A 26151-nucleotide genomic window follows, 5' to 3' on the forward strand; every position below is an offset into this window, starting at 1 on the left:
AGCACGCGAGCGCTGAGAGCGTACAAACTTCCACACGGAGATATGGCGGACGCAGTGTCCGTTAGCTCAGCTGCCAGAGACGAAAAGTCCTACACTGGAGCCAATTTTGCCACCAATCCACTTTACAAAAGTTACGAGCAAACAGCTGTACCTGAAAACTGGGGGTTTGAAACAGGTAAACACGCCGACGCGGACACCGGCGATAAGGATTCGTCGACGGCCAGTGACTGTCCGCGACGGGTAGATGATGAGCTGACGGCCCTCAGTCCAGAAGAGATTGCGAGTCGTTTGGAAAGAACGAGAAGAGAGTTTTACAATCGGCGTAAAATAATAATCAAGAACCTTCCCGCCGATATCAGCAATCAGGTTAGTACATAACGTGTTCGTTTACCATCAGCTTTAAACTTTTTGAACTTTGAACAAGCGTCTAACTTCACTAAAGAGACGCGTGATTCGGCCACTATTCCCGAACCGTTTCCATTTATCGCTGACTCAGTAGATGGCATGGGATATGCTCACTAAACTTGTCAAGAAAATGTCCTGGTTCTGTTTCATTCCTAAATATTAGAAAATGAAGCCTACTTAGGGCCATTAAGAGTTTTTACATAAATGACAAAAATAGAGTTTGACGTTAGTATTGGTAACTACAACGACCTCTTTCTAAATTCGTCCAATATTTGAAGTCAACAATTTGGTACATGTTATTTGGGTTACCAATGAAGTTCTCCAGAATGTTTCTTCTCTTTAAATCACATGGATTTGTCACCCAAATGCACAGGCCGACATTAAATTGTGCTACAAGTTCAGTTGTCCCTTGTTCATTGTGGATGTGGTCCCTTAGGAAAATGCTTGATTCATGGGGAAAACAGCGCGCGCGCGCCTCTGGTATTGTTCCAGATCGGAATGGGAGCGATGAGGGTGACAAAAGACAGAAGGCGCTGAAACAAAACGTTTTGCTTTCACTGACATTAAAAGGAAAGTGCTGGGTCAAATTATGGTTGCATGTAGGAAGATTGAAAACAAAAAAGTGATCTTTTTCCTACTCCTCACTCATTATTATGATAATCCGTGACCCCTAAAAATAACAATTGTAGGACTATAAACCACATATATTACAGGACAGTGAGGAAATCTGTGCCACTCAGCTCATTCAATGGCTTTCTTTGATGCAAAATGGAGCACGCAATTATTCAATGAAGTGGTTGGATGTAATTTGCTTTTGTGATTTGTCATAATTCTGTTTTTTTCTTTCAGGAGGTGCATGAGCTGTTAAGCAACTATGATTTGAAGTACTGCTTTGTGGACAGATACAAAGGGACAGGTGTGTATGACTCTCACATTAACATATGAATGGACATGTGTTGCTTTTATAAGAGATATTGGCAACATTTCACAACACTTCAGTCTCACATAGAACCAGCTATACAGGATATTTACAGTATTTGCTAAGCACACACTGTTGATATTCATCAAACATTTTTGTTAGGGGTTGTTTTAAACCCCTAAAGGCCCGAGTATACTTCAAATATATCAAATCACTCCCGGTCGACCGTGTTGCCTTTAAAAGTATTCTCTTTTGACCGCAAACTAATACGAACTTGTTCGATGCATGCACACTAAAATTGCTTTGTGATGCTCTTTTAAGCTGAGTTCGGAATGGCTTACTACCCATACTACTTTTACTACTTCTGTCATGTATGTCCATGGCAGAAATGTAGTAGTATGGTAGTACGCCATTCCAAACTCGACCACAGTAAGAGAACGGCAGGCGCATGCGCAGACGATGCGCACAGATGAGGACTGTCTGCGTAGCAGAAATCTGGGCCGCGCGGACTGCTGATGAAGAAATTTGCGTCACGCATAATGCACGCGGAGCAATCAGAAACATGGACAAACAAAGTATACTTTGGCCTTTACACTGGAGGTTTTTCAATGCTAAGAATGCAGAAAACGGTCTTGCATTATGAAAACCAGTCTTATCAAGCTACCTTGGAAGGACAGGAGGACATAGAACGCATCTTTTGTGAGCTTTAAGATGTGCTACGATCATCCTGTTGTGCAGTTAACTGTCACAGCACATTTGAAAGCAAGTGGGAGAACTACTGGCATTATCAAACCAGTGACAACATTATCATCATCACCCCAGTGAGGTTTTGCAGGACTAGTGACATGTTAAAATAATAAAGTCTGTTAACACTCATTTCCTCCATGTGTTTATTACTTTATTAAAATGATGCCCAAAAAAACAACAAATGTTAGAGTATGATGACCCTCACGAGCCACCAGACATTCTCAAGATTACAGCAGAGGGAAAACCCAATGATAAATGTCCTTTGTCTGCCATCGTAGTGCTGCATTGACTTCTGGGACTTCAAATGTGTTCTTGCAGATCTTCTATACCGATATAACAACCTCTGCGCTTTTGACTCGAGAGTGTTTAATGGTCAGCTAGTGTGTTTTGACATTAAGTCACCATTTGTGAATTCCACACAAATGAATGGTAAACTGACCTGTTGCAAAATTGCCCGTCTTCTCTTAAAATAACAGCAATTTTATCAATTTTCTCTTGCGTAATTTTCAAAGTACTTTGAAAGAGTGCACACTCTGCCGCTCTCAGCCAGAATATTCACACAAGGTTACTTGAAAACTGAAGCACAGTAACAAATACACAGAATGTATGATAGTCCTCTAACTCTAGAAAGCACATTAATATGAAGACAAAGCGAAATCCTGGACATTTTTATTAAAACAAATTTTAGGTTAAAAAAAATAGGACATGGTCACCCTATGTTGCAGTAACTCCACCTGAAAACGTTTCCTATTAAACACATTGTGAGATAGGTAAAACATGACAACCAACATAAGCTTCAACAACCCTACCACAAAACATATCCAAGCAAGGAAACAACTTCGCATCCATCCAGAGGCTGATGACCTGCCGCTGCTGTCCTGTACAGCACATGCGTGAACGAGGCAAGCCAGTCCTTTTCTGAGCTTACCAACATGACGTAAACATGTAAGGATGAATGACTTAATCCTACAATTTCGCGCCAAATCCGACCCAACAGCTTAAAAAAAAAAAAAAAACAGTGTAGCCATATCTTAGTGAATTGGGGTAAGACAAGGGTTTTGAACATGAATTTTTTTTTTTTATTTTCATATAAATGTACTCGTTCAATGGACTTTTGTTAATTGTAATCGGTTAAATTTTGCGTAGTGTAGCTTTAACTTAGAACTTTAAAACTTTATTTTTTTTCCTGCCTTGCAAGCACTAGTATTTCCTTTAGGAAATGCACACCTAGTTCTTCATCATTATATCTTATTTGTGATATTAAATATTATTTTTTGTAAGATTACTGTTACTCATCTGTTTTCTGTCTTTCTATTCAAGCCTTTGTGACATTACTAAATGGTGAGCAGGCCCAGTTTGCAATTAAGGAATTTCACCAGTATGTGCTCCGTGACCGCGAGATCTCTGTGCAGCTGCAGCCGACGGATGCTATGCTATGCATCGCCAACCTGCCCAGGGCTTTCACCCAGCAACAGTTTGAGGAGCTCGTCCGCCCTTTCGGAAACATTGAGCGCTGCTTCCTGGTGCACAGCACCACCACGGGCCACTCGAAGGGCTATGGCTTTGTTGAGTACATGAAGAAGGATTCTGCCGCAAGGGCGAAGTCAGAGCTACTGGGGAAGCAGCTTGGGTCACGTATGCTGTATGTGCACTGGACAGAGGTTGGCTCGCTCACTTACCCAATGCTGCACTCGCAATGCCTCTGTGTGGACCGACTACCTCAAAGCATCCTCACCGCTCAGGATCTCCACAATGTGCTGACTGACACGCATGCTCCCATATTCTGCCAGGTGGGTTTGAGCAAATAACTTGCCTGACACTGCTCAAGTTTGAAAAAATTAGCATCACATTTTCCTGAATAGGACATATCATTCCAACTTATATTAAACCATTTTGTTTTTCTAAATGTCATTAAAAAAAATCAAATTTCTGCACCATTAGCATCTAGGGCTGCCCCCAACCAAAGATTTTCCTAGTCAACTAGTAGTCGTTAGTTTAAGCCATTAGTCGACTAGTTGTCGCACATTTATGATATTAATTACTTGAACATATTTTTTGGGGGGCATCAGAAAATGGCTTGAGTTCCAGGGCTGAGAAAGAATGTTATAAGTAACATTGCTAACACTGTTCTACATTACAGAGAAATACCAAACCATATAATGAGCCTTTAAAATATACATTTTACAAGCGCACGCACGAAGCGAGCCACAGCGACACCGACAAAAGCAGTAATGATTCTGAGTGTGTTGGAAAAACCAGCAAGGAGACTGTTTGAACATTTTGATAATTTATAGAGAGAAAGGCACAAAGTTAAACATGCAGTAATTTAGCTTCCCCACGAACACTGGGATAAGCCTAATAGCGCATTTATCTAGGTTATCTAACGTTAGAGGGAGCGGCCATACTAAGTGGCTAACGTTAGGCTATTTGCATGTTTCAAACGATAAGCCACGTTTGAGGTCGATGAATGATAGGCAAACAATTGCCTGCAGAGTTTGCATGTCACCTTCTTGGGGTCATCCTTTACCCTTTCGAAATGAGCCCACACTTTGGATTTCCTGCCAGACATAATAATCACCACATGGACCAGCCGTGTAAGCGATCATGTCCGTCTGTCACTGACTGCGTGGCTTCGCCACTTTCTGTGGAGTTTTTTTTTTTTTTTTTTTTTTTTTTTTTTGGCGACCAACTGACCAATCAAAACTTGTCAACCAAGACTCTTCTCATCGACTAACGTTTGGTCGACTATTAGGGGGCAGCCCTAAAAGCATCACCAAATATAAATGCATGAAGAATTACTGACCTTGTTTAAACATACATTTGAAGTCAGAAGTTTACATACACTTAGGTTGATGTAAATAAATCTAATTTTTTAACCACTCCACAGATTTAAAATTAGCGAACTATAGTTTTGGCAAGTCGTTTAGACAGAGGTTGGTAGAGTAGCCAAAAACTGTACTCAAGTTAAAGTACAATTACTTATTTTTCTTTTTTATTTTTTTTTTTTTTTATATAATATATATATATATATATATAATTACTCAAGTAGATGTAAAAGTACTAACATAAATAATTACTTGAGTGGCGTAAGAAGGTATCCAATTAAAAGATTACTTAAGTACTTAGTAACCCATTACTTTCAGAAATTGCATAATGGACGTAAACTCCCCTATATTCCATTACATAATTACAAAACGCATTTAACATGTATTACAGAATTATTATTAATGGAAATTCTGTCATCATTCACAATGTTTTTCCAACCCCATATGACATTCTTTCTTCCCATGCAACACAATAAGGAGATATTAGACAATGTTAGCCTGATTCATCATTTACTTTCAATTAATGTTTGTTTTTTTCTCCATATTTTGAAAGTGAATGGTGACTGAGACTGTCAGTCCCTAACATTCTGTCTAACATCTTTTGTGTTCCACAGAATACAGAAGGTCACATGGGTTTGGAACAAGTTGAGGGTAGGGAAATGACAGAATATTAAATTATGGCTGAGCTATCACTTTAAAGAGATACTCACCCTCTTGCCATCCTAGATATAAATGACTTCCTTCTGCAGAACACAAATTAAGATTTTTGGAAGAATTTCACCTCTGTAGGTCAGTACAATGCAAGTGAATTTTGATGTTCCAAAAAGCATATAAAGGAATCATAAAAGTAATCCTTACGACTTAAGTAGGTAAATCCATAACTTTAGAAGTGATATGATAGGTGTGGGTGAGAAATATGGCAGTAATTTTTTGCTAGACATTCTTCTCCCTGCCTAGCAGGGGGCAATATGCAGAGAAGAATGTGAATCACCAAAAACACAAGAAGAATGTGAAAGTGATGTTTCTCATCCACGACTATCACATCTCTTCTGAAGATATTGATAACCACTGGAGTCTTATGGATTACTTATTACTTATGTGATGTTTTTTTAAGCTTTAAAATGTTGGCACCCATTCACTTGCATTGTGTGGACCAAAAGAGCTGAGAAATTCTAAAAATCTTAATTTGTTTTCGACAGATGAAAGTCAAAAACATCTGTGATGGCATGAGGATAAGTAAATAATGAGAATTAAAATTTTTGGGTGAACTATCACTTTAAGAGCTCTTTTCAGATCTGGATGAATTTGTCAAGAAGAAGAGAGGTTTGGAAACCTTTCTAGTAATTATTACAGTGAAAACGTGAGAGCAAGCGGGCAAGAGAGAGACACCAGTTTACTGCTTCGTACACTCCTGCAATGTTTTATTTCATGCTGAATGTATTAATTTTTTGATGAATCATTACTTGATTAAAATAATATAATAACATATAGAGAGGCAAAACATACAGATACAGTACTGTGCAAAAGTTTTAGGCACTTGTGAAAAATGTTGTATGGTGAGGATGTCTTCAAAAATAATGCCATAAATAGTTTTCATTTATCACTTAATGTCATGCAAAGTCCAGTAAACATAAACCTAAATCAATATTTGATGTGTCCACCTTTGCCTTAAAAACAGCCCCAATTCTCCTAGGTACACCTGGACACAGTTTTTCTTGGTTGTTGGCAGATAGGATGTTCCAAGCTTCTTGGAGAATTTGCCACAGTTCTTCTATCTACTTGGGCGGTCTCAATTGCTTCTGTCCCTTTATGTAATCTCAGACTGACACGATTTTTAGTGTGGGGCTCTGTGGGGGACATGACATCTGTTGCAGGGCTCCCTGTTCTTCTATTGTAATCTTTTCTATTTACAAAAGTAATGTTTGGGAGTCTAACATTTATATTTCCTACTGACACTAAAGTAGCAGATATAAATAACCATCTTAAGACGAATGTTTTTGTGAAACATCTTATGTACCTAAGACTTTTGCACAGTACTGTACATTTTAAAATGTACTCTATACTGAATTTTGCCATTTAAGCTAAAGAGTTCTTTATTTACTAAATTCACTGAGGTTGTATTATTTTAATTCAGGAGACTGCACACAGTGGAAATGATAATTCAGTGGATGATTTAAATATTCAGTTATAACATGTAGGTTATGATAATTAGATCGAATATATAGCTGGGTAGCATATGTATTGGAGTTTAAAGATACTGAAGTATAAAAAATAAATACAATTAGGGATGCACCAATACCACTTTTTCTCTTCCGATACCGGAAATCTAAGTATCGGCTGATCCGATACCAGTGTTGTTTTTTGCATAATCAGTTTAGAATATCTTTACATTATTGTGTGGAACTAATTGGGTGTACTTTTTAATATGTAAAGAAAAACAAATCTCTAACTACACATTATTTGAATATAAATGTATAGCTTATTAAGAAAAATGTTATTGTTAACTAGTATACTGGATAATGTGGCAGCAAAATTAACAGTAATTCCAGTATAAGTCATCTGTAGAAAGTAGTTTTTTTATTTATTTTATTTTATTATTATTATTATTATTATTTTTTTTTATAAATGTTTCAACATGTATCTGGACTTTAAAGGATTCAGATCTCTTTTTTTTTTGTTCAATTTAGTTGTAAGACATCAGTACACTTTTCACAGTTATTTTTTTGGAACCCATTCAACTTAAATATTGTTATAAATTGTAAACAAATACTTATGATAATAATAAATAATTATTATTGTTATTATTATTATTATTATTGACTTTTAAATACAACAGTAATATTTAATTTGTGCACTTTTTGAACCCTCACGCTTTTGACATTCTGAACTCTCCAAGAAGTCCTGTATGTCTGTTTGTAGGAAAATTCACAGTAGTTTAATTAGCTTATTCAAATTCTGGTAAAAATGCTCCTCCGTTGCCGTTCTAAATGCATATTATAAGTGAACCGAACTATTGAGCATCTACATCTGAGATGTTCGTGAGTAGCGCTCAAATATTGCGCACCACATGAAGGCTGAAAATAGCCGTGAGTGTGCGTGTAAACAGAGCAGTGTATTCACTGATGCGCTGCGCATACTATATATTCACTTATTAAACTGCCTTTTGTGATTCACAGAGCTATCACATGTCTTCAGTTGGCTTTGAATAAAATGCATGAATCATATGAACTACTTTAATTGTGTTTTAATGGTTCTTATGACATTTTTGAAGCTTGACAGTAACGAACATGACTAACACACAGTGTTGGATTTGGATCAGGCTCGTCGGACCGATACCCGATCCGTCTAAAAGCTTCAGTATCGGAGCCGATACCGATCCCTAGTATCGATTAGGGATGGGCATTTTAGTCATTTTGTCTTGTCGAACCAGTTTAGTGACCGTCTGAACCGTCTATTTTCAAATTGCTGTCGCCTTAACAGGAGACTCCATGACCATCACATTTTTAGTGTGAGTTAAGTTGAAGTTCAGTTTTGAAGACGTTGCATTCTGTTCCATTTAGCTGCTGTATATGTGCCGCTTCAGTGCATTGAGGCTACTGCCTCATTCCTGGTGTGTGTATGTCTCTCCAAGTGTTCGCACCTGGGGGAAAGCCACGATGCTCTGTATTGTTGTTGCTGTGGTGATTCATGGAGCGTTCCATTCAACTCGGAGTCTGAATTTCCACCTTTCAACTGGGGAAAGTGCAACAGGATGACACTATATCGGACTTCTATCTTGGAAACTCGTGCGGAAATCTTCAACGAGATGCAGGTGTGTTACGTCACTCAGGGCAGGGAGGTTTACAGTCAGTGACAAACATTCAATTTTTATTAAATAATATCCATTAACGAGTCAAAGTTCTTACATTAAATGATGATAAAATGTGTTTAGCAAACATTTTGAAGAGACAGGTGTTCAAAATACGGTTAATTACACTCTCTTTTGATTATCGTAACGATAGCATTGCAGCGTCGTATATCAGTTTGGTTGCTATGAGACATCTATGACCATCAATGTACCCCTCAAAATTACAACGTAATCAATCTCAAAATTAAAAATAGCATCCCTCTTTGGCACGTTTGTGTTTAGTTGTCAGGTAATGGTCACTGAATTTGAATTAAGTGAAAAGTCACATCATGCATGATCACCATTGATCGTCGTTTTATGATCTATCATTGCTGCCACGTCCCAGTACTCGTTCCCATCCCTAGTATAGATACTAACTCAATACTTGGGCAACAAATAAAAAAAATGGATTTTTGATGCAATTGCACAGAAAATGACTGCTAAAAGAACTGCATAAAGACTTATAGATACAAATTATGTTACAAACATTTTCTGGATTCCATGTTAAACGTTTGACCTTTCAAATACATACTGTACAGCTTTAACAAATGAAAACAAACATTTTCAACATATATATAAATTTTTTTTATTTTTTTATAAAAACAAAGATGCACAACAGAGCTTTTCAGTATTAATGACAACGTTAAATGAAAACAATCTGATTACTTGAGGCAAAAGACTGCCATGGCTGAATCACAGCATGCTGATATTCAGTACACTTGCTTTTGTGATATTTCTTACAGATAATTATACTAATAATATAACCATTTAATATTATAGTATTGTTATGAGTATTATTGCGACTACTTTGAATATTACACTTATACAGACTTTTATTTTGAAAGAACTTTGAAGTTCTTTCTATTTTTGAAGGGTTCGTTATATAAAGCTTCCCGTGACTTGCGAGCTGACATCTCCGAACTGCAACGGTGAAAACGGTCATTTGAGAGTTCACAGCTGATTATACACTAAACACTGCTCTGTGGCTCAGCAGCTGAATACTATTGGACACACTGCATGGAAAGCAAACATTCGGTGTGTGTGTGTGTAGATGAGCAAGCAGGATGGCGCCTCTTCATTCTGTGGCGTGCATGTGACTTATTTCATTAAATGTCATACATCTGTTTAATGATCACAGTTGGCCATATCGAGACTTTTATTATTTTCAAATGGTCTTTGATTTCATCTCAATTTTCACATTATTTACATTTTTCTAATGGCAGCATACTTTAATATGGTACCGAAATATTTTAAATGTTTTGGTATCGCGATTTTTTTGTTAGTACATTATGCAATTATGCATATATAACACACACACACATACACACATTTGTGCTAAAAAGTTTGCATACCCTGGCAGAAATTGTGAAATTTTGGCATTGATTTTGAAAATATGACTGATCATATACTTGTTGACCCCTCTCCAAACATAGCGCTTATGGTTGTGACCACAAAGCTCTATTTTGGTCTCGTCACTCCAAATTATAGTGTGCCAGAAGCTGAGAGGCGTGTCAAGGTGTTGTCGGGCATATTGTAACCGAGCTTTTTTGTGGCATTGGCTTCTTTCTGGCAACTCAACCATGCAGATAATTTTTGTTCAAGTATCATCGTATTGTGCTCCTTGAAACAACCACACCGTCTTTTTCCAGAGCAGACTGTATTTCTCCTGAGGTTACCTGGGGGTTTTTCCTTGTATCCCGAACAATTCTTCTGGCAGTTGTGGCTGAAATCTTTCTTGGTCTACCTGACCTTGGCTTGGTATCAAGAGATCCCTGAATTTTCCACTTCTAAATAAGTGATTGAACAGTACTGATTGGCATTTTCAAGGCTTTGGAGATCTTTTTATATCCTTTTCCATCTTTATAAAGTTCCATTACCTTGTTACGCAGGTCTTTTGACAGTTCTTTTCTGCTCCCCATGGCTCAGTATCTAGCCTGCTCAGTGCATCCACATGAGAGCTAACAAACTCATTGACTATTTATACACAGACACTAATTGCAATTTAAAAAGCCACAGGTGTGGGAAATTAACCTTTAATTGCCATTTTAAACCTGTGTGTGTCACCTTGTGTGTCTGTAACAAGGCCAAACATTCAAGGGTATGTAAACTTTTGATCAGGGCCATTTGGGTGATTTCTGTTACAATTATGATTTAAAAAGGAGCCAAACAACTATGTGATAATAAATGGCTTCATATGATCACTATCCTTAAATTACAGTTTTTTTTTTTTTTTTTTGCATGATCAGTCATATTTTCAAAATCAATGCCAAAATTTCACAGTTTCTGCCAGGGTATGCTAACTTTTGAGCACAACTGGGGGGGTGTGTGTTTGTGTGTGTAATATATATATCTCGGCCCAGTGTCTCCAGAATATTCCATTCAACCAAAAATTTTCATTTTGGTGCATCACTAGTCTACATGTTTTCCATGTTTAACCCTTCCTTGGTCTTGCGGGTCAGTTTGACCCGTTTTTAAAATGGTTCTAATTCTAAATGGGTCTGAAAGTTCTTCAAGGCCAAGGAAGGGTTAGTGTAACTGATCTTGTTTATAAACAAAACACTGAAACAAAAACACATTGTTAACTTGCATTAACTGAACTTGCCCCTTTTTAGCTGAAGCAGCCTCCGCTTTGGCTTTAAAAAACTTGCAATCAAATTATTTGTAAAGTTTTAACTAGTTCTACCTTGTGGAATTTTAGTAGTGCAAAGGTTACAAATTGTAACTCTTGCGGTCGTTGTCACCCAAGTAATTCCACATGAAACATTTCTCTTAAATGCACAAGCACGAGTTCTAGGCTTATTGTCTGCTGTGTTTTTTTTTTTTGGCCCCTTTTTGACAGGAAAATCGGCCCTGATAATCGTCTTTTTTTTTTAAACAGTCATCTGATGTCCCCTTTGTGCAGAAATGGCTTTTATCAGCCTATACCGATGTGTGGCTAGTCCATGTACATAAATGATACCTGAAATCTCAGCCAAGCTTATCTCGTATTTAAATTTCCACATGTGCTGGTCTTCTCAGCGCAGAAAATGTTAATAAAGATTTTTACTTCAGCCTCTGTGCTGACATTTATCCACTGCATGTATCCACTAGATTGCTTACATTTATACTGACATTTACAATGATTTACCTTTTATGACCATTACTGCACTCTTCAGAAGAAACTGATAATTTGATTAACATCCTGACCTGTTTGTTTTATACAATATTATAGATTGAAGTCCCTTAAAGGAATAAATCACCCAAAAATAAGTTGTCATTTACACATCCTCATATCGGTCTAAAACTGTATATTTCATGATTTGTCCTCCAGTGGAACACAAAACGAGAAATTTTACAGAATGTCCAAGGTGCTCTCTTCTATATGATTGCGTATAATGACTAATCAGATTTGAGAGCTGCAGCGTAAGTGAATAACATGTAAAGTTAAATTTCACTTGAATGCCCCAACTCTTATGTCAATTTACATGTAGCTCTTTCACCTTTGACCTGATTTCCCTGAGGCCATGCTGAGTGCTCCATAAGAGTTATTATGGTGACCACCTGACTGGACCAGGTGCTATCAGTCAGCAGGTCATTCTGGAATAAGACAGAGCTGCTGCCTTTTTCATATATTAAACACTAACAACACACACATCATGGGCTGTCAGGTGTTGCTTGGAATATTGCTTTTTGTTGTTGTCATGTTTCCCATCAATATGGAATTAGGACAAACTTTGAGAGGTTCATGGTCATTAAATCTGTTGTTTTGTGCTCCCTGTTCTGTTTCAGGTTTTAGGCAGGTATTGAATTGGCCTTATGTAAATGAGGCTCCAATCATTTGTAAAATGGTCAAGCAACGTTTAATGAATTTCAGAAATATCTACTTAAGGACTTAGCGACTCATTGTATTTGATTGTTTAACACGATTCCCACCAGAGCACAGGTTTCGGAGCCATTATTATTCTTAATGGTTCTGTCAAAAAAAGTTTGTCTCCTTTGTGTAAGTATGCATGTATTCTTCATAGATTAGGTTTCTTTGTGCATAGTTGGCAGCATAGTCCTGGGCTTATTTTTGTTTGAGTAATAAGGATGTGTTGCAATCAGTTACCGCCATTGTTCAAAATAGTTTTTTTCCTAGGAATGGGAATCATTAGTATTTAAACTTTTGCACACTCCGTGTAATGGTTCCTGTTCCTTAATGATTTCATGAACGGTTCTTTTAGTACTTCAGCCATGGCAGTCTTTTGCCTCAAGTAATCAGATTGTTTTCATTTAATGTTGTCATTAATACTGTAAAGCTCTGTTGTGTATCTTTTGTTTTTATAAAAAAAGAACAAAATAATTATATATATAAAATGTCACTTTTTTTTGTGGAATAATTGGTCCTAACAATACAATCACTAAAACAATTAGGGCCCGTATTCACAAAGATTTCATACCACTAGCTAGGAACTCTTTGGAGAACTCCTAGGAGTTAAACCTATTCACAGAATTGCTAAGCAAGTTAAGGAAATCTTAAGATAAGAGTATGATGGAGTTGACCTCATTGCTGTGGATGATGTCATGTTTTATTAGCGTGCTCTTTTAAATCACCCTCAGTGATTGGTAGACAGGGAACCACTATTTATCAGCTAAGACAGACAACAATATGCATACATACAGTAGAAATATATTTTTTCTGGTTGATGAACATTTCTTCATCCTGTGATGTAGTAAAATGCACGCGCATACTGTCAACAGCATAAAAAAACTGGGTAGACTCGTATTTGCCATGATTCTCCATGAATTCCCTCTTGCATCCACAGGAAAAAATACACTATGAATTGTAGGACGATGTGAAGTCTGGATGGGGTTTATGTAATTTGATAGATTATTCTGCTGACGGATGACAGAAATTTCCAATTCATCCACGCTACACAGTTTTATTTTGATGTGTCCAGGGAGCGCAGAGTAGTCAAAACCTTTATCTCTGGTATAATCGGGTTGTTTCAGTTTGTGGGAGAGGTAACTGCATCTAATGTGGTGGTCCATTCGCAATGACCAATTGAACTGAATGTCATAAATATTTTGGTTCCAGTATTTTTAAACAGATTCTGAAAAGGAACCAGTTGTCAGTTCCCAACCCTTGTTTTCCAAAAACCCCAGTGTTTGAGTTGGCTCAGTCATCCACCTGATTACAATACCATCACTGTTGCTGATAGACATGATACCAGTCATTATGTCTGCCGCTCCGTATTATTGTTTCTGAGCAGAATCCTTAAGATGTGGTACTGCATTTTATGATGAACAGACAAATGTCTTATCACTGCACTTTTTTTGACCTTGTAAAAAAAGAGCTTGTTTTACTAGTTTTTTTGTTGTTGTTGTTTAAGCACACAACTAGATGTGATATTTGTTTCTGCAACTTTTATGCAATGTTGCCATAGAACGGTGACTAACTTTTAATAAAAGAAACAATCAATCTTTTCGCTACACCACCTACGCTACATCTCCATTGGAAATGGTATTACTAGGTATTTAGGTACCCAGTCAGTTGTCTACACTCACTAGACAGCTTTTTTTTTTTTTTTTTGTGACTGAAAAAAAATGTTCACCTCTCCGACAGCTTGCGCAGGGTCAAGATTGCAGTTTTCGACGGTTTGCAGTGCTGGAGTTTTCCACGCCAGAGATGGCTGAAGAAGTGCAGCGCCACACTGATGGAAGAGCTTTGGGTGGCACTCACATACGGGTGTCTTTCTGTGCCCCAGGACCACCGGGAAGGAGCATGCTAGCTGCCCTCATTGCTGCCCAGACCATGGTAAACCCCCCTCCCATTCTTCAGTGTGTTCTTAAGTGAGTTCCATGCATCACTTCATATGCGCTGACAGTTTCATTAGGGCAATATGATTCACAGATGCATTGCAATGAAAAATCGTTTGAGAAGGCATTGATTTGCAAAAATTCATAAGAAATGTAATAGCTTATGCAGTGTATTAATGCATATGCAATGCAAAATTCATGTCACAGTCAATAAGAATATCTTTCCAAGGCAAAAGTTGACTGTCCGTTATGATGCTCTCTGCTACCATATGCCTTAAAAGATGTTTTGAAATGCTTCGTTAACTTGACTAACACTCAAAATCATATTGAACGTTTCCACTCGGGATCTAAAGAAACACCAGCCAGTTCTTGTTTCTGTCAGCTCCAAACAGAAAACCCTTGAGCAAATTTCAGAGCTTCTGGATTTCGGAAAGGGTAACATGACTTGGTAGGGTAACATCTAGTGTGTTTTATTGCAGAAGATTTGCACCTCTGTTGACAAAATGATGCATCGAGAATCGTTTTGTAATAGCATCGTGATTTCTTGAATCAGTTTAAATTTGAATTCATTTGTTTCTACAGGCCCTGAACAGAGGGAAAGGTCTCCTCCCTGAGCCCAATGCCATGCAGATCCTTACTGGCTTAAATAACCCTGCAACACTCAAGATGCTGATGGCGTCTCTTATTCCAGGACATAAACAAGGTGCTTTCTCCTATCATTTTTTTATGATGCTGTTTTGTGTTTTCTTAGTCCCTGCCCAGATTAGTTTTCATTCTTACCCTGTCACTGGTATAGTGTGTTCCAATAGGATTGCGGAAGTAATCAATTGTACAGAGTAGTTATCAGAGTTACCGTAGCCTTTGTCAGCTCGAACAAATCTGGCCATTCTCTGTTGACCTCATCAGCGTGGCTTTTCCATCTGCAGAACTGCTGTTCACTGGATGTTTTTTGTTTTTGGCACCATTCTGAGTAAACTAGAGACTGTTGTGTGTGAAAATCCCAGGAAATCAGCAGTTACAGAAATACTCAAACCAGCCCGTCTGGCACCAACAATCATGACACGGTCCAAATCACTGAGATCAAATTTTTTACCCATTCTAATGGTTGATGTGAACATTAACTAAAGCTCTCAACCCGTATCTGCATGATTTTCTGCATTGCACTGCTGCCACATGATTGGCTGATTAGATAATCGCATGAATAAGTAGGTGTACAGTTGTACCTAATAAAGTGCTCTGTGAGTGTATTTGTATATTGGAATATTTTGCAATAAACGGTCATTCTAGGGCTGAGCGACATGGCAAAAAAATAAAATCACTTTTTTTTTTTTTTATCAAACTCATGGACGATACACGATTTACAATTAAAATTCTTTTCATCTTTTAAATGTACTCCAACATGATTTAAATTGCATGTTCTTTATTAGAATGCAAGGAAACCTGGTTAGAGAAATCCAATTTGTTTTAATTATAGGAAACAAAGGTGTGCAAGAAAAATATACAAATGCACAAAGTGCACCACAGGGGGAAGTTGTCAATATAGTGTTAATGTAAAATAAATAAAAATCTAATACATCCACATGTTCAGAAATAATAGAATAAAATAAGAAAACTGCAAAATAATTCTTAGCCAGTGTAGGTATTAATTATATCTAAACGAAGTCTGTCTAGAAAGTTATCTAGAAATCAATATCTATAAATAATCAAGTTTATCTAAAGTACTCATTGTATATCAAACCATTTGTGTGTATATTCATAAACCCCTGCAGATAGAGATGTGCCCTCTAGTGGATTACGTTGAGCAGCACAGCAAAATGAAATACTTTATCATTGCATCAACTCGCAAAGTTTGTCAAAATATTTGCTTGCCATAGGTTGGCTATAGATGCAGTACACTTGAAACATGTCACAGAACAAAGCAGTAGATCGTGATCTATCTGAATCATCATCATCATCATCATGGTAAAAGTAGCAGGGGATGTTTGATTCTCCCATATATAGCCTCTCCATGATTTGAAATGAAGTGCCCATAACTGTCACATAATTAACACTTCATGGGTAAAAAGACCATTCATCAACATACGCATGCTGAGGCCAGATATTGTCTTAAGCCGGTGTATTCATGCATGATGGACGAAGTTGAGCTACAATCATACTGTGTACAACTGGGAATATTACCGCTGTCTTTTTATATCAGTCTCCGTGTTGTTAACCTGTCACATTCATTTGGAGTACGCACATACGTGCAGCTGATCAGATCAGAAGTGGCATTAAGACAAGGGCTGTGATTTCTTTTTCTCTTCCTTATTCAACCTTTGGTGGGTTCACAATGTATCTAACTATAGTGTTTGCAATGTTATGCAAAATCTTGATTTTTCTATTAAAAAAAAAAGTGAAAATCGTGTTGAAACACAAATTCGAATTAATCGAAAAAATCTGAAAAACTGCCCAGCACCAAGGCATTCTAAGTATAAATATTATGAAATAACTAAATATTAAGTCTATAGTTTTATGCTGTACCTTTATCAATTACACCATTCGCAATGCTTCACTGTAGTTCATTCCCCTACAAAAGAATTGAAGTATACAATTTTGTCTTCTGATTTCATATAGTTTTGCTTCAAATGAAAGTTTCTAATGTTATTCATCTTCAAGCTTGTTTTGTTTTAATGCTGCTGAAAGTGTGTCTCACTGTTGCTCTGTTGAATGACACTCTTCTGTCAATACACAGGCCTTCTGGGAGCTGCACCTGCAGTACCTCTGCTGGCTAACCCTGCCCTCTCTGCTGCCCTGATGCAGCTGCTGCTCCAAAACCAAGTCCAGCAGGTACTAATCCTCTCACCTTTCCCTTCAACACCCGCCAATATCCCAGCTGCATGCGTTCTAGCTCTCACTTTTTTTTCCTCCATTCCTAGCAAGCTCTTTTAGGGAACCCTCTTCTCTGGGCACAGGTTCTGCACAGCAAAGAGTACAATCTCCTCCCCTGTGTGAGTGGTTACTCTGTGTGGGTGTGAGGTGGTTGTGGTGTGTGCTCTGTGTTAGCACTGATATTTGACCAAATATTTCATTACGTGATTGGTCAGAATATTTTGCTTTGGATTTCTGTTTACACCCCCTTTTTCATTTTAAGTCTAAAGTGTTGTTGTTGTGGTGGTTTTTTTTTTATTTTATTTTATTTTATTTTTTTATGTCATGCTAATGTATGGTCCCTCTACAGGCTGGATTGCTGAGTGAAAACCCTCTGGCCTCACTTCCTCTCCAGCAAGGCATTAACATGTTGGGAGAGTTTCCTCAAGGTAAAGGCTGTTTTTTATTTATTTATTTTTTATAAATGTCCTATATATTGTGAACATTTTCTTCATTGTTACTAGCTGCATTTCCATCCAACTATTTTAATGCGCATAAGAAATCCTGAATGGAAACGCTTGATGCGAATAAACTCAAAATTTGCATAAAATTTAATGCGCTAGAGGAGGTGGATTTTCTAGAGTTTCGCATTAGTTAAAATGTGCATTAAAGTGATGGAAATGGCTTATTCGCATGAACGAGGACATGTCATGTCCTTTTGTATAGGGCGATGGCAATGCGCTCACCGATTGGTATAGGTGTGCGAGAGCTTGACGTGACTGGCTCCACGAAAGGCCCGACCATGGCACACAATTCTTCAGACATAGTCCTGGTTAGTCAATAGTGCTTCACCCACAGATCATCATTAAAGTGGGTCCACACAATCCACCAGGACTGTTTTGAGCGCGGGTGCTCCCAGGTATTTGGAGGCTGTCGGGGAATGGGAATAGCCATTTGAGCCCTCATTATGTGAGCTAATGCACTTATTCTGCGACGTCTCCTGGCAGCATTTAATAACATAATTTACAATTGCTTTATTACACCAAATGCAACTTCCCCGAAGCAAAGAGGTCGTTCAGCTGCTTCATGACCAAAAAGCGGGGTCCCTCAAGATAATGGGCATTTACAGTTTATGGAAACGTGCAATGCTTAGCATTTTTAGTCGAATTTTCAGAAATACGCATTAAAAATGCAAAACATTTTAATGGAAACTTGGCTCCTTTCTTGGCAGGTGTGTAGTATCTGAAATATCGGGGACAGGGCCATAATAATCATATACTTTTAAAATATTGATTATTGATTGTTCTTTTTTGCTTTTCTGCTGTTCAACTAAAATAATTGTAACCGGCCAAATAAAACGAGGACTTTAAGACCGATGCTTGAGCAGAATGTGGTAATCCTTCTGTGACTAGTTGCCTTTCAGCAAGGTAGATGTTCTGCCACTTCATTAATATTCATAAGCAAAGCTGATAAGTGCTGCCCCTCCCCCCATATAGTGAATATACGTTTTCTTCTACTGCTATAAAAAATTTCATTAGCTAAGGAGCATTGCTTTTGTGAGTACTTGAGTGCTCTGATTTGTCATATTAAAGATTGTTGTACAACAGGTAATTGTTTAAATCTATTCCAATTCGAGCTACTGGTACAGACACCTGACATTCAAATGAAAATCTGCCTCGGCAAAAAAATATTTAAGGAGTGGAAACTTTTGGGGATTAATGTGATGTTTTAAATTAATTTCATTCAGGAGGTGTTGCTCAAAGTTTGGGCTTGCAGAATGAGCCTCTTGGCCCCGTCAAGCAACCATCCCTGGGCCGACCATTAGGCAGAGAAACGGACACCCCAACCACCCCGATCGGCTTTCCCCCAACATCATCTTCTGCACTGCAAGGAATGAGCATGTCCCTACTGGGTGGCATGTTAGGACCAGATGGGCCGACTCTTTCAGGGGTGAGTTATTTATGGCGGTTCTTTTCTAGCTCTCCTTGGCAAGTTTTTTTTTTTTTTTTTTTTTTTTTGGGGGGGGGGGGTGTCATGTAAGGTACATTAGCTGGGTTTGATTAGCCAGTTGATAATTGCTTTAATTTGATTTTGCCGGTGATGTCAAATTAAACAACAATGAGTGTTTACATGCACATCAATATGCTAATAACTACCAAAAATAAGCATATTACACTTTTTTTTTTGTTTGTTTTTAAATCAGACAACACAAGTGTTCACATGAGATTTAAAATCAAATTATTCTCTGCTTTTTACTTCAAAAAGTATACAGTCATGCACATGACATTATAGCACATTGGATAAGCCAGTAAGAAGAATGCTGATTAAAGGTGTTACAATACGAAATCGGGGTAATGGGCAAAAATCTATTTGTGCTGATCGGTTTATACTTGTACCGTTTATGAACTTACCCTGATAAAAGAACACTGTTTAATGCATTAACATGACTTTACATGTTGTTGGATTATTAAGCGTAATTGATTGGCTTTTGATCAATGCCATTTTCATGTATCTGTAAACGATAGGATTTTTGTTGTTGTTATCAGATATAAGTAGGGCTGCTCGTTGTACAATAGTCTTTGTCTTTCAAAATATTTCTCAACACAACATTAGTAAAGTGTGAGGCAAGGTAAATTAAGGTGGGTCGCACACCAGATGTGTCTGGCGGACAACATAGCACATTCTAAAATTTGAAACCATTATTTTTGATGAAGGTGCGAATGTACAAACTGTGGGCTTGCCGTTTTTGGAGGCTGTTAAAAATTCTGCAGCGCTACAGAGCTCAACTCATAGTTTTCCATTAAATTCGACCAAAATCATTATCAAAGGACATAGATTATTTACTTTTGTCATTACTGGATGATATATTGTATCTTTTAGAGAGCCTACACAATGTATTTTCATTTGCGAATTTGACTTATTCAGTGCTACATACTGGGAAATTGCATAAACTTTGCCATCGTTCAGTTTGTAGTTACACAAGTTTTATACACTAACCTGCAAACTCAATGTCACTTTGTGAATTCTTGAAGTACAAAACCCTTCATAACTTTGGACTGCCAACATCTCGTAATGTGTGATACCTGCGCCTTGTTCATGTCGCGACCAGCTTCAGTAAATGTTGTCGCCCCCTTGTAGTCTCCTAAAGCTATTATGTAAGACTACATTGAATGGAATGCAACTGGCAGTGAATTGAAAGCACACAAATTAGGCTAAATTTAAATGTTGATATTGATGCCTCATGAATCAAAATAATGTGCAGATCATTAAACAATGTTTTGACATCCCTAATAATGAATATGAATAATTGCATGTAAACACATTTAATATATTAGTTAAATTTCCTAAAGACATGGAGTTGGACTAGTTGCGTCATCCTTTCTTGGCTCTCAACTAGTGCATGTAAAAACTGCATTAGAGCTGCCAAAATACCATTCATCTCCGTGACTCACTTTGAACATTTAAAGTTCTAGTTTCACAACTTATTAAATTCGTTTCATCACCTGTGTTGCTTTTATTAATGTATTAAAAATATTTGGATGTAAATATTTTTATTGTTTTTTACTTTAATTTATTGCCCTTTAAATCCATTACAGAGAAAATTCAAATATTAAATTGTCAAAGGTGAAAGTATCTTTTACAATCTGTTTTTTTTTAAAAAAATTTTATTTATATGTATATACTGTATGTATATGTATATTTTTATATATACTCAGACACAGTGGTTTGTTTATATTCAGAACTTGTTGATTATTATTATTTCTGCAAAGGTATCCATATTGGGTGAGCCTCCTAAAGAAGTACCCCAGAACCCTTTTCTCAGTGCTCCTAGCATATTCCCATCTTCAGGTAAGTCTACCTGTCGTCTTTTGTTTATTTGTTTGTTTTTTCACTTTACAAGTGCAAAGTCATGTTGCATTGCCTAAATCGAAATCTTTTAAGGTGCCAGCACAAGGTCCCACCCCTACAGGAAGAGGACAGCAGTAGGCAGCACATCTAACCAACGCTCAAACAACAGCATCCACCAAAACTATAGCCTGCGCTACCAAGAGTCTTACACACCAGAGTTTCCACCTTTGCACCAGGTTAGTTCATGTGTTTTAACCACAAACTCAACTAATTAACTGCTTCACTGACCCATACTGCCTGGATGTTTTGTAACTGTTTTGCACTTCATTTAAAGGACCCCTTGGCTCACTTATATGAGCGACAGGAGGCTTTAGAAAATGCAGCGCTTTCCAGCTATGGAGAGCAGGTATGACATTCCAGCATTGCCACTACCAGATTCTGTCCAAACATCGGACACATGTAAAATAATAATTGTCTCTTTCTCTCAAGCAGTCCAGACTTGCAGGCTTCAGTGATTCAGGGTCTCCTTTCAGCTATCCACCCAGCCCTCCTCAGTCCTCTTACTTCAGTTTTGGAGTCCCTATGAGCATCCCCTCCACCCAGCTCAATAAGGTACATTTACTTTTTATCTATCTGTGATATTGTGTCGTCTCCTAATGTTATTCAGCCTCGGAAGGCAAGCCAAATGTCCAGGAGTCAGGTTGCAAGGAGGTTTGTTTTACAAGCTTTTACACTGGCCATTTCAAAGGAAGTATTAGTTGCAAAGTTTGTAAGGATAATAGCATCAAAGTTTTGAAAGCTATTCAAAAAATTATCAGGCAGTTAACAGCAAGTAGCGCAAGCATCACTCTATATTTTGCCTTTATGTTTTTCTTTTTCTCATGCCATCCCATGAATGAGTTTCTTCTGCAGAGCACAATTGAAGATTTTTAGAAGAATATTTCATCTCAGTAGGTCCTCACAATGCAAGAGAATGGGTATCAGAATTTTGAAGCTCCAAAAAGCACAAAGGCAGCATAAAAGTATTCTTTAAGAATCCTGTAAATAAATCTATGTCTTCAGAAGCGATATAGGTGTGGGTGAGAAACAGATCAATATTTAAGACATATTTAATATATTTAAATATTTATTTTTTATTTTTTATTAACCATAAATTCTACTCCCTGACAAGAAGTGAAAAAAATGAAAGTGGAGATTTCTAGCAAAAATGACTTTTAAATATTGATCTATTTCTCACCCACACTTATATCACTTCTGAAGACTAGATTAAGCCACTGGAGTTGTATGGATTACTTTTATGCTGACTTGGCTTTTTGGAGTTTCAGAGTTTTGGTCACTTGCATTGTTTGGAGCCACAGAACTGAAATATTCTTCTAAAAATATTTGTGTTCTTCAGAAGAAAGCAAGCCATACTCATCTGGGATGGCATGAGGGGGAGTAAATGATGAGACAATTTTCAGTTTTGGGTGAACCTTCCCATTAAGAGATGAACATTCAACCCAGTGTGGACCTTTTATTTATTATTTTTTTTTCAGAGAATTTATTTTTTTTTAGGCCCAGAACTGCCTTTTTAATTCAATAGTGTCTTTTGAACCGTTGGGCCAAATGGTTCTGAGCACAGTGAGTAATGGTTCCGGTAGCATTTCCACTTGAGCACGGTTCGATACGATATGATTACAAACCATTCCTGGCCCAGATTTCTCTGCATGGTTGGCTTACTGTACTTAACTGTGCTGTTGGAGCGCCTTTTTAGTATGTGGTGAATCATGATTGGTCACTTGCTCAATCAGTCCATTCTAATCCTGATTTCCCAGCACCATTATGGAAAAAGAAACTGTAACCATGCCAACAAGCCTAGATCAGTAGGAACAGTAATGAGGACCTTTTGGCCAGATTGTAGAAAAGCGGCAAGTAAAAAAAGTTCAGAATGGTTCCAGTTTTTATGAAAAAGGGGTAAATCTGGACTAGACTTAACGGTGACAAGTATAAAAATGATGTATTTAACACTGCACATTGATTTTAGCTGTTTAAAGGAACAAGACTTGTTTGGGTCACAGAATTGGCCACAAGCCCAAGGATCACTTATCTGGATCCATTTCAAAACTCTTGATTCCATTTTCAGCAATTATCAGAAGCGTGTCATCTTTCGGACGCTCCTATTAGTGCACAATGACCATCCTTTTACAGTTTTATTCGCATTGATGAACAGAATGACTGCTGAGTGGCTCGAAGTTTAATAAGTGGTTTGTTTTTTATTTGTTTTTTTTACAGGCTGTAGGAATGCCACCAATCACTCATTCTGGCCTATTTTCTGCTGCACCTGGTGCTGGAATGAAGGTAGGCCATCTTCAGCCTTGATACCTGGTGTCTATATTTACTCCTTGTCAGTTATCACGCAAGCGTTCCAGGAACCTTTCGTTGGTTATTTTTAATGTGGCTCTTCAATTCCTTTTATTTCTCTGTTTAGACTCCCATTGGTGGACAGAAGCGCCTGTTCTCCCATCTCATCCCATCTCCAGAGCCCAGTCCAGAGGGTGGCTATGTAGGTCAGCACTCTCAAGGTCTCGGGGGCCACTACGCCGACTCCTACCTAAAACGCAAGCGCATATTTTAACCAGCATTTAGGGGCTTTCTAAAATCTACCAGAAGATCCCTGAAGCTCTGATTACAATGTGTTCAGTCATTGGATGATTGGTTAAGTTTGTGTATATAATTTCAATGTGTTTGTAAATATTTTTTGTTTTTATTTGCCTTTTTAATTTCATTTTAATTTTTCTGTAAACCCAAATATTCAACAGAAAGGAAACATGAAAGGAAAGGGTTCCCTCCCCTGTTGGTCAGAATAGTCCAGTTTTGTAGACTTTTATTTTATTTTGAGTTTATTTTTGATGTGAATTATGCAGTATAATAGCCTCTTTTTTTTTTTTTTTTTTTTTTTCCCAGCTATGCCTCCTTGTCAGTTGTGTATATAGTTGTTCAGTTGTCTAAAATGGCTCCCCCACTCTAAAGATTTACACTCATTTACTAGTGCCAAGCCTAATATTCTTGAATATTGCAGATCTGTGTATCAGATATATTAGCCGTGTATTCTGTTCAGTAAGTCACCTGTCTGTGTGTTTTTGGAAAGCTCTGCTTTTTTTAGCTAAAATAGTTTTTTTCCCCCCACCATGCACCGTATTTGTGTTGCACTTCTTTTATCCCTCCATCCTATATAAGAGTCAGGGTTTTCTGAGCAGAATGTTTGTGTTGCACTGTAATTGATCATGTATATTTGTCCTAAATCATCCTCTTCTCACCTGTAATGGTGTATTTCAGCCTTGTTCATGCTTGTTTTTGTGTTTTGCCTGCTCTCCCTCTTACTAACGTTGTTTGAGCTACACACTTTGCGGTTGCAGAGAGTTGGCATCTTTGCAGTCACATGAAGCCCCATCTTGTTGGAGAGAGTATGGTGAGCCGTTCTCCCCTCAACAGGCTGAGAGCACTGCTTAAAGCACATTATGCCTGCTGTTGCTTCTGTAAATCCCAACACAAACTCATGTCTCGCTCCTTCATATTGCCTTTCCTCTGCATTCCAGCAGAGGGAGCCAGTTAGCTTTTAAAGGGACCGTTCACACAAAAATTCACTCATTTTCCAAACCATTGAGGGTAAGTAAATAGTACTTTTTGTTGAACTATCCCTTTAAGGTGGCACTGCTCCATATGACATTGCAGACTTAAACACCTGCTTTTTTCCGTATGTCTTTTTAAATGCGAGCCAACAGTCTGAAGCAGGCCGGACGTGTACCCCAGCGTGACATTAATTTTACCGTCATAACTGTGACTACATTTCCCCTCTTGTTTACCCAGAGGGGGGGAAGAAGCTTCTGCAGACTGGAATGTGACTGACGTATGATTGAGTACTTGGTCTGTCTGTGTGTGTGATTTATTAATCTGGTTGACATTTTGATTTGTGATAACGCATTACCTCTGACTTGTACTGCGGCTTACAATGGAACCCGGAGTTACTTGTGTATTAAAAATGGCAGTCTTTACTGTAAACTCTTCCCACTGTGTGCCTTAACTACATTTAACTTTTGTTCATTTGCAGTGTACATGCTTGAGCTTGATTTATATTTCTTCTCTGGAGTCTTGAACTCGTGTTCTTGTATTTCTTCTAGTCTGTAATGATATCAAAATTGCTGCTCTTTGTGTATATATCTGAGTGAAATTGCACAGTGCAGTGTCTTGTAAATGATTTTTCATGTGCGATGTGTGGTAAGAGCTGCTGCTGTGTAAAATGAACAAGCTTTCAGATTATTCTGTTAAATGAACTCTTCATCAATCATTCTTTCCTTTTGTACAGCTCTATGCTCTGTTTTTGTGACATTTGAACAAGTAAATGTTATTTAAGTTCGCTTTAATGGAGTTTTGTGGTGAATTAAATATGCATATACTACGCTGAACAAACTGTTTAGCATCTGCTCTTAAATTCAGAGTGAAGTTCAGGAATTATTTAAACAAAGACCTATATAAAATGTGTACATATATTGTTTGAGTGATGGTTTAATATAAAAATGGTAAAAAATAAAACAATATAGCAAATATAGATATTAGCCTTTATATAAGCACTTATACATGCATATACTAATATTGCGTAAATTAATAGAGCATCTTAAAGATGAATTAAGACCACTACACAAACTATTTATTGGGGTGGAATCAAATTTTAAAGGGTTCTGTATTTTATTGAAATTTGGTGGTTTCACCTCAACACATGAAAGCTCTTCCATAGTCCAACAATGGGACAATTCCTGCATTTCCGGCATAATTGCTTAATGACTGGGCTATTGGTGTTATGCAAGAAATAAAACCTACCCTGAAAAATATTCACAAAGGGGAAAAAAGTGCTCAAGTCT

The 26151-nt window shown here is 37.6% G+C and overlaps 1 protein-coding gene across 3 annotated transcripts; it reads left to right on the forward strand.

Annotated features, from left to right (window-relative positions):
- LOC127452096 (ribonucleoprotein PTB-binding 1-like) lies at window positions 1–26151 on the forward strand. 3 transcript variants are annotated; one of them, XM_051717292.1, is made up of 15 exons: window positions 1–366; window positions 1255–1321; window positions 3392–3861; window positions 14367–14558; window positions 15143–15263; window positions 17292–17386; window positions 17476–17547; window positions 17778–17856; window positions 19155–19357; window positions 21178–21256; window positions 21350–21492; window positions 21591–21662; window positions 21746–21868; window positions 23528–23593; window positions 23724–26151. In XM_051717292.1, exons 1-15 carry the CDS (start codon window positions 43–45, stop codon window positions 23868–23870), a joined length of 2253 nt encoding a protein of 750 aa, XP_051573252.1. In that variant the 5' UTR covers window positions 1–42; the 3' UTR covers window positions 23871–26151. The 3 variants fall into 3 exon arrangements, with proteins under 3 accessions (XP_051573252.1, XP_051573253.1, XP_051573254.1); XM_051717293.1 differs by having other exon boundaries at window positions 21749–21868; window positions 23724–26150; XM_051717294.1 differs by lacking the exon at window positions 17476–17547 and having other exon boundaries at window positions 23724–26150.

Source organism: Myxocyprinus asiaticus, chromosome 14 (assembly GCF_019703515.2).
Source record: "Myxocyprinus asiaticus isolate MX2 ecotype Aquarium Trade chromosome 14, UBuf_Myxa_2, whole genome shotgun sequence".
Lineage (NCBI taxonomy): Eukaryota > Metazoa > Chordata > Actinopteri > Cypriniformes > Catostomidae > Myxocyprinus > Myxocyprinus asiaticus.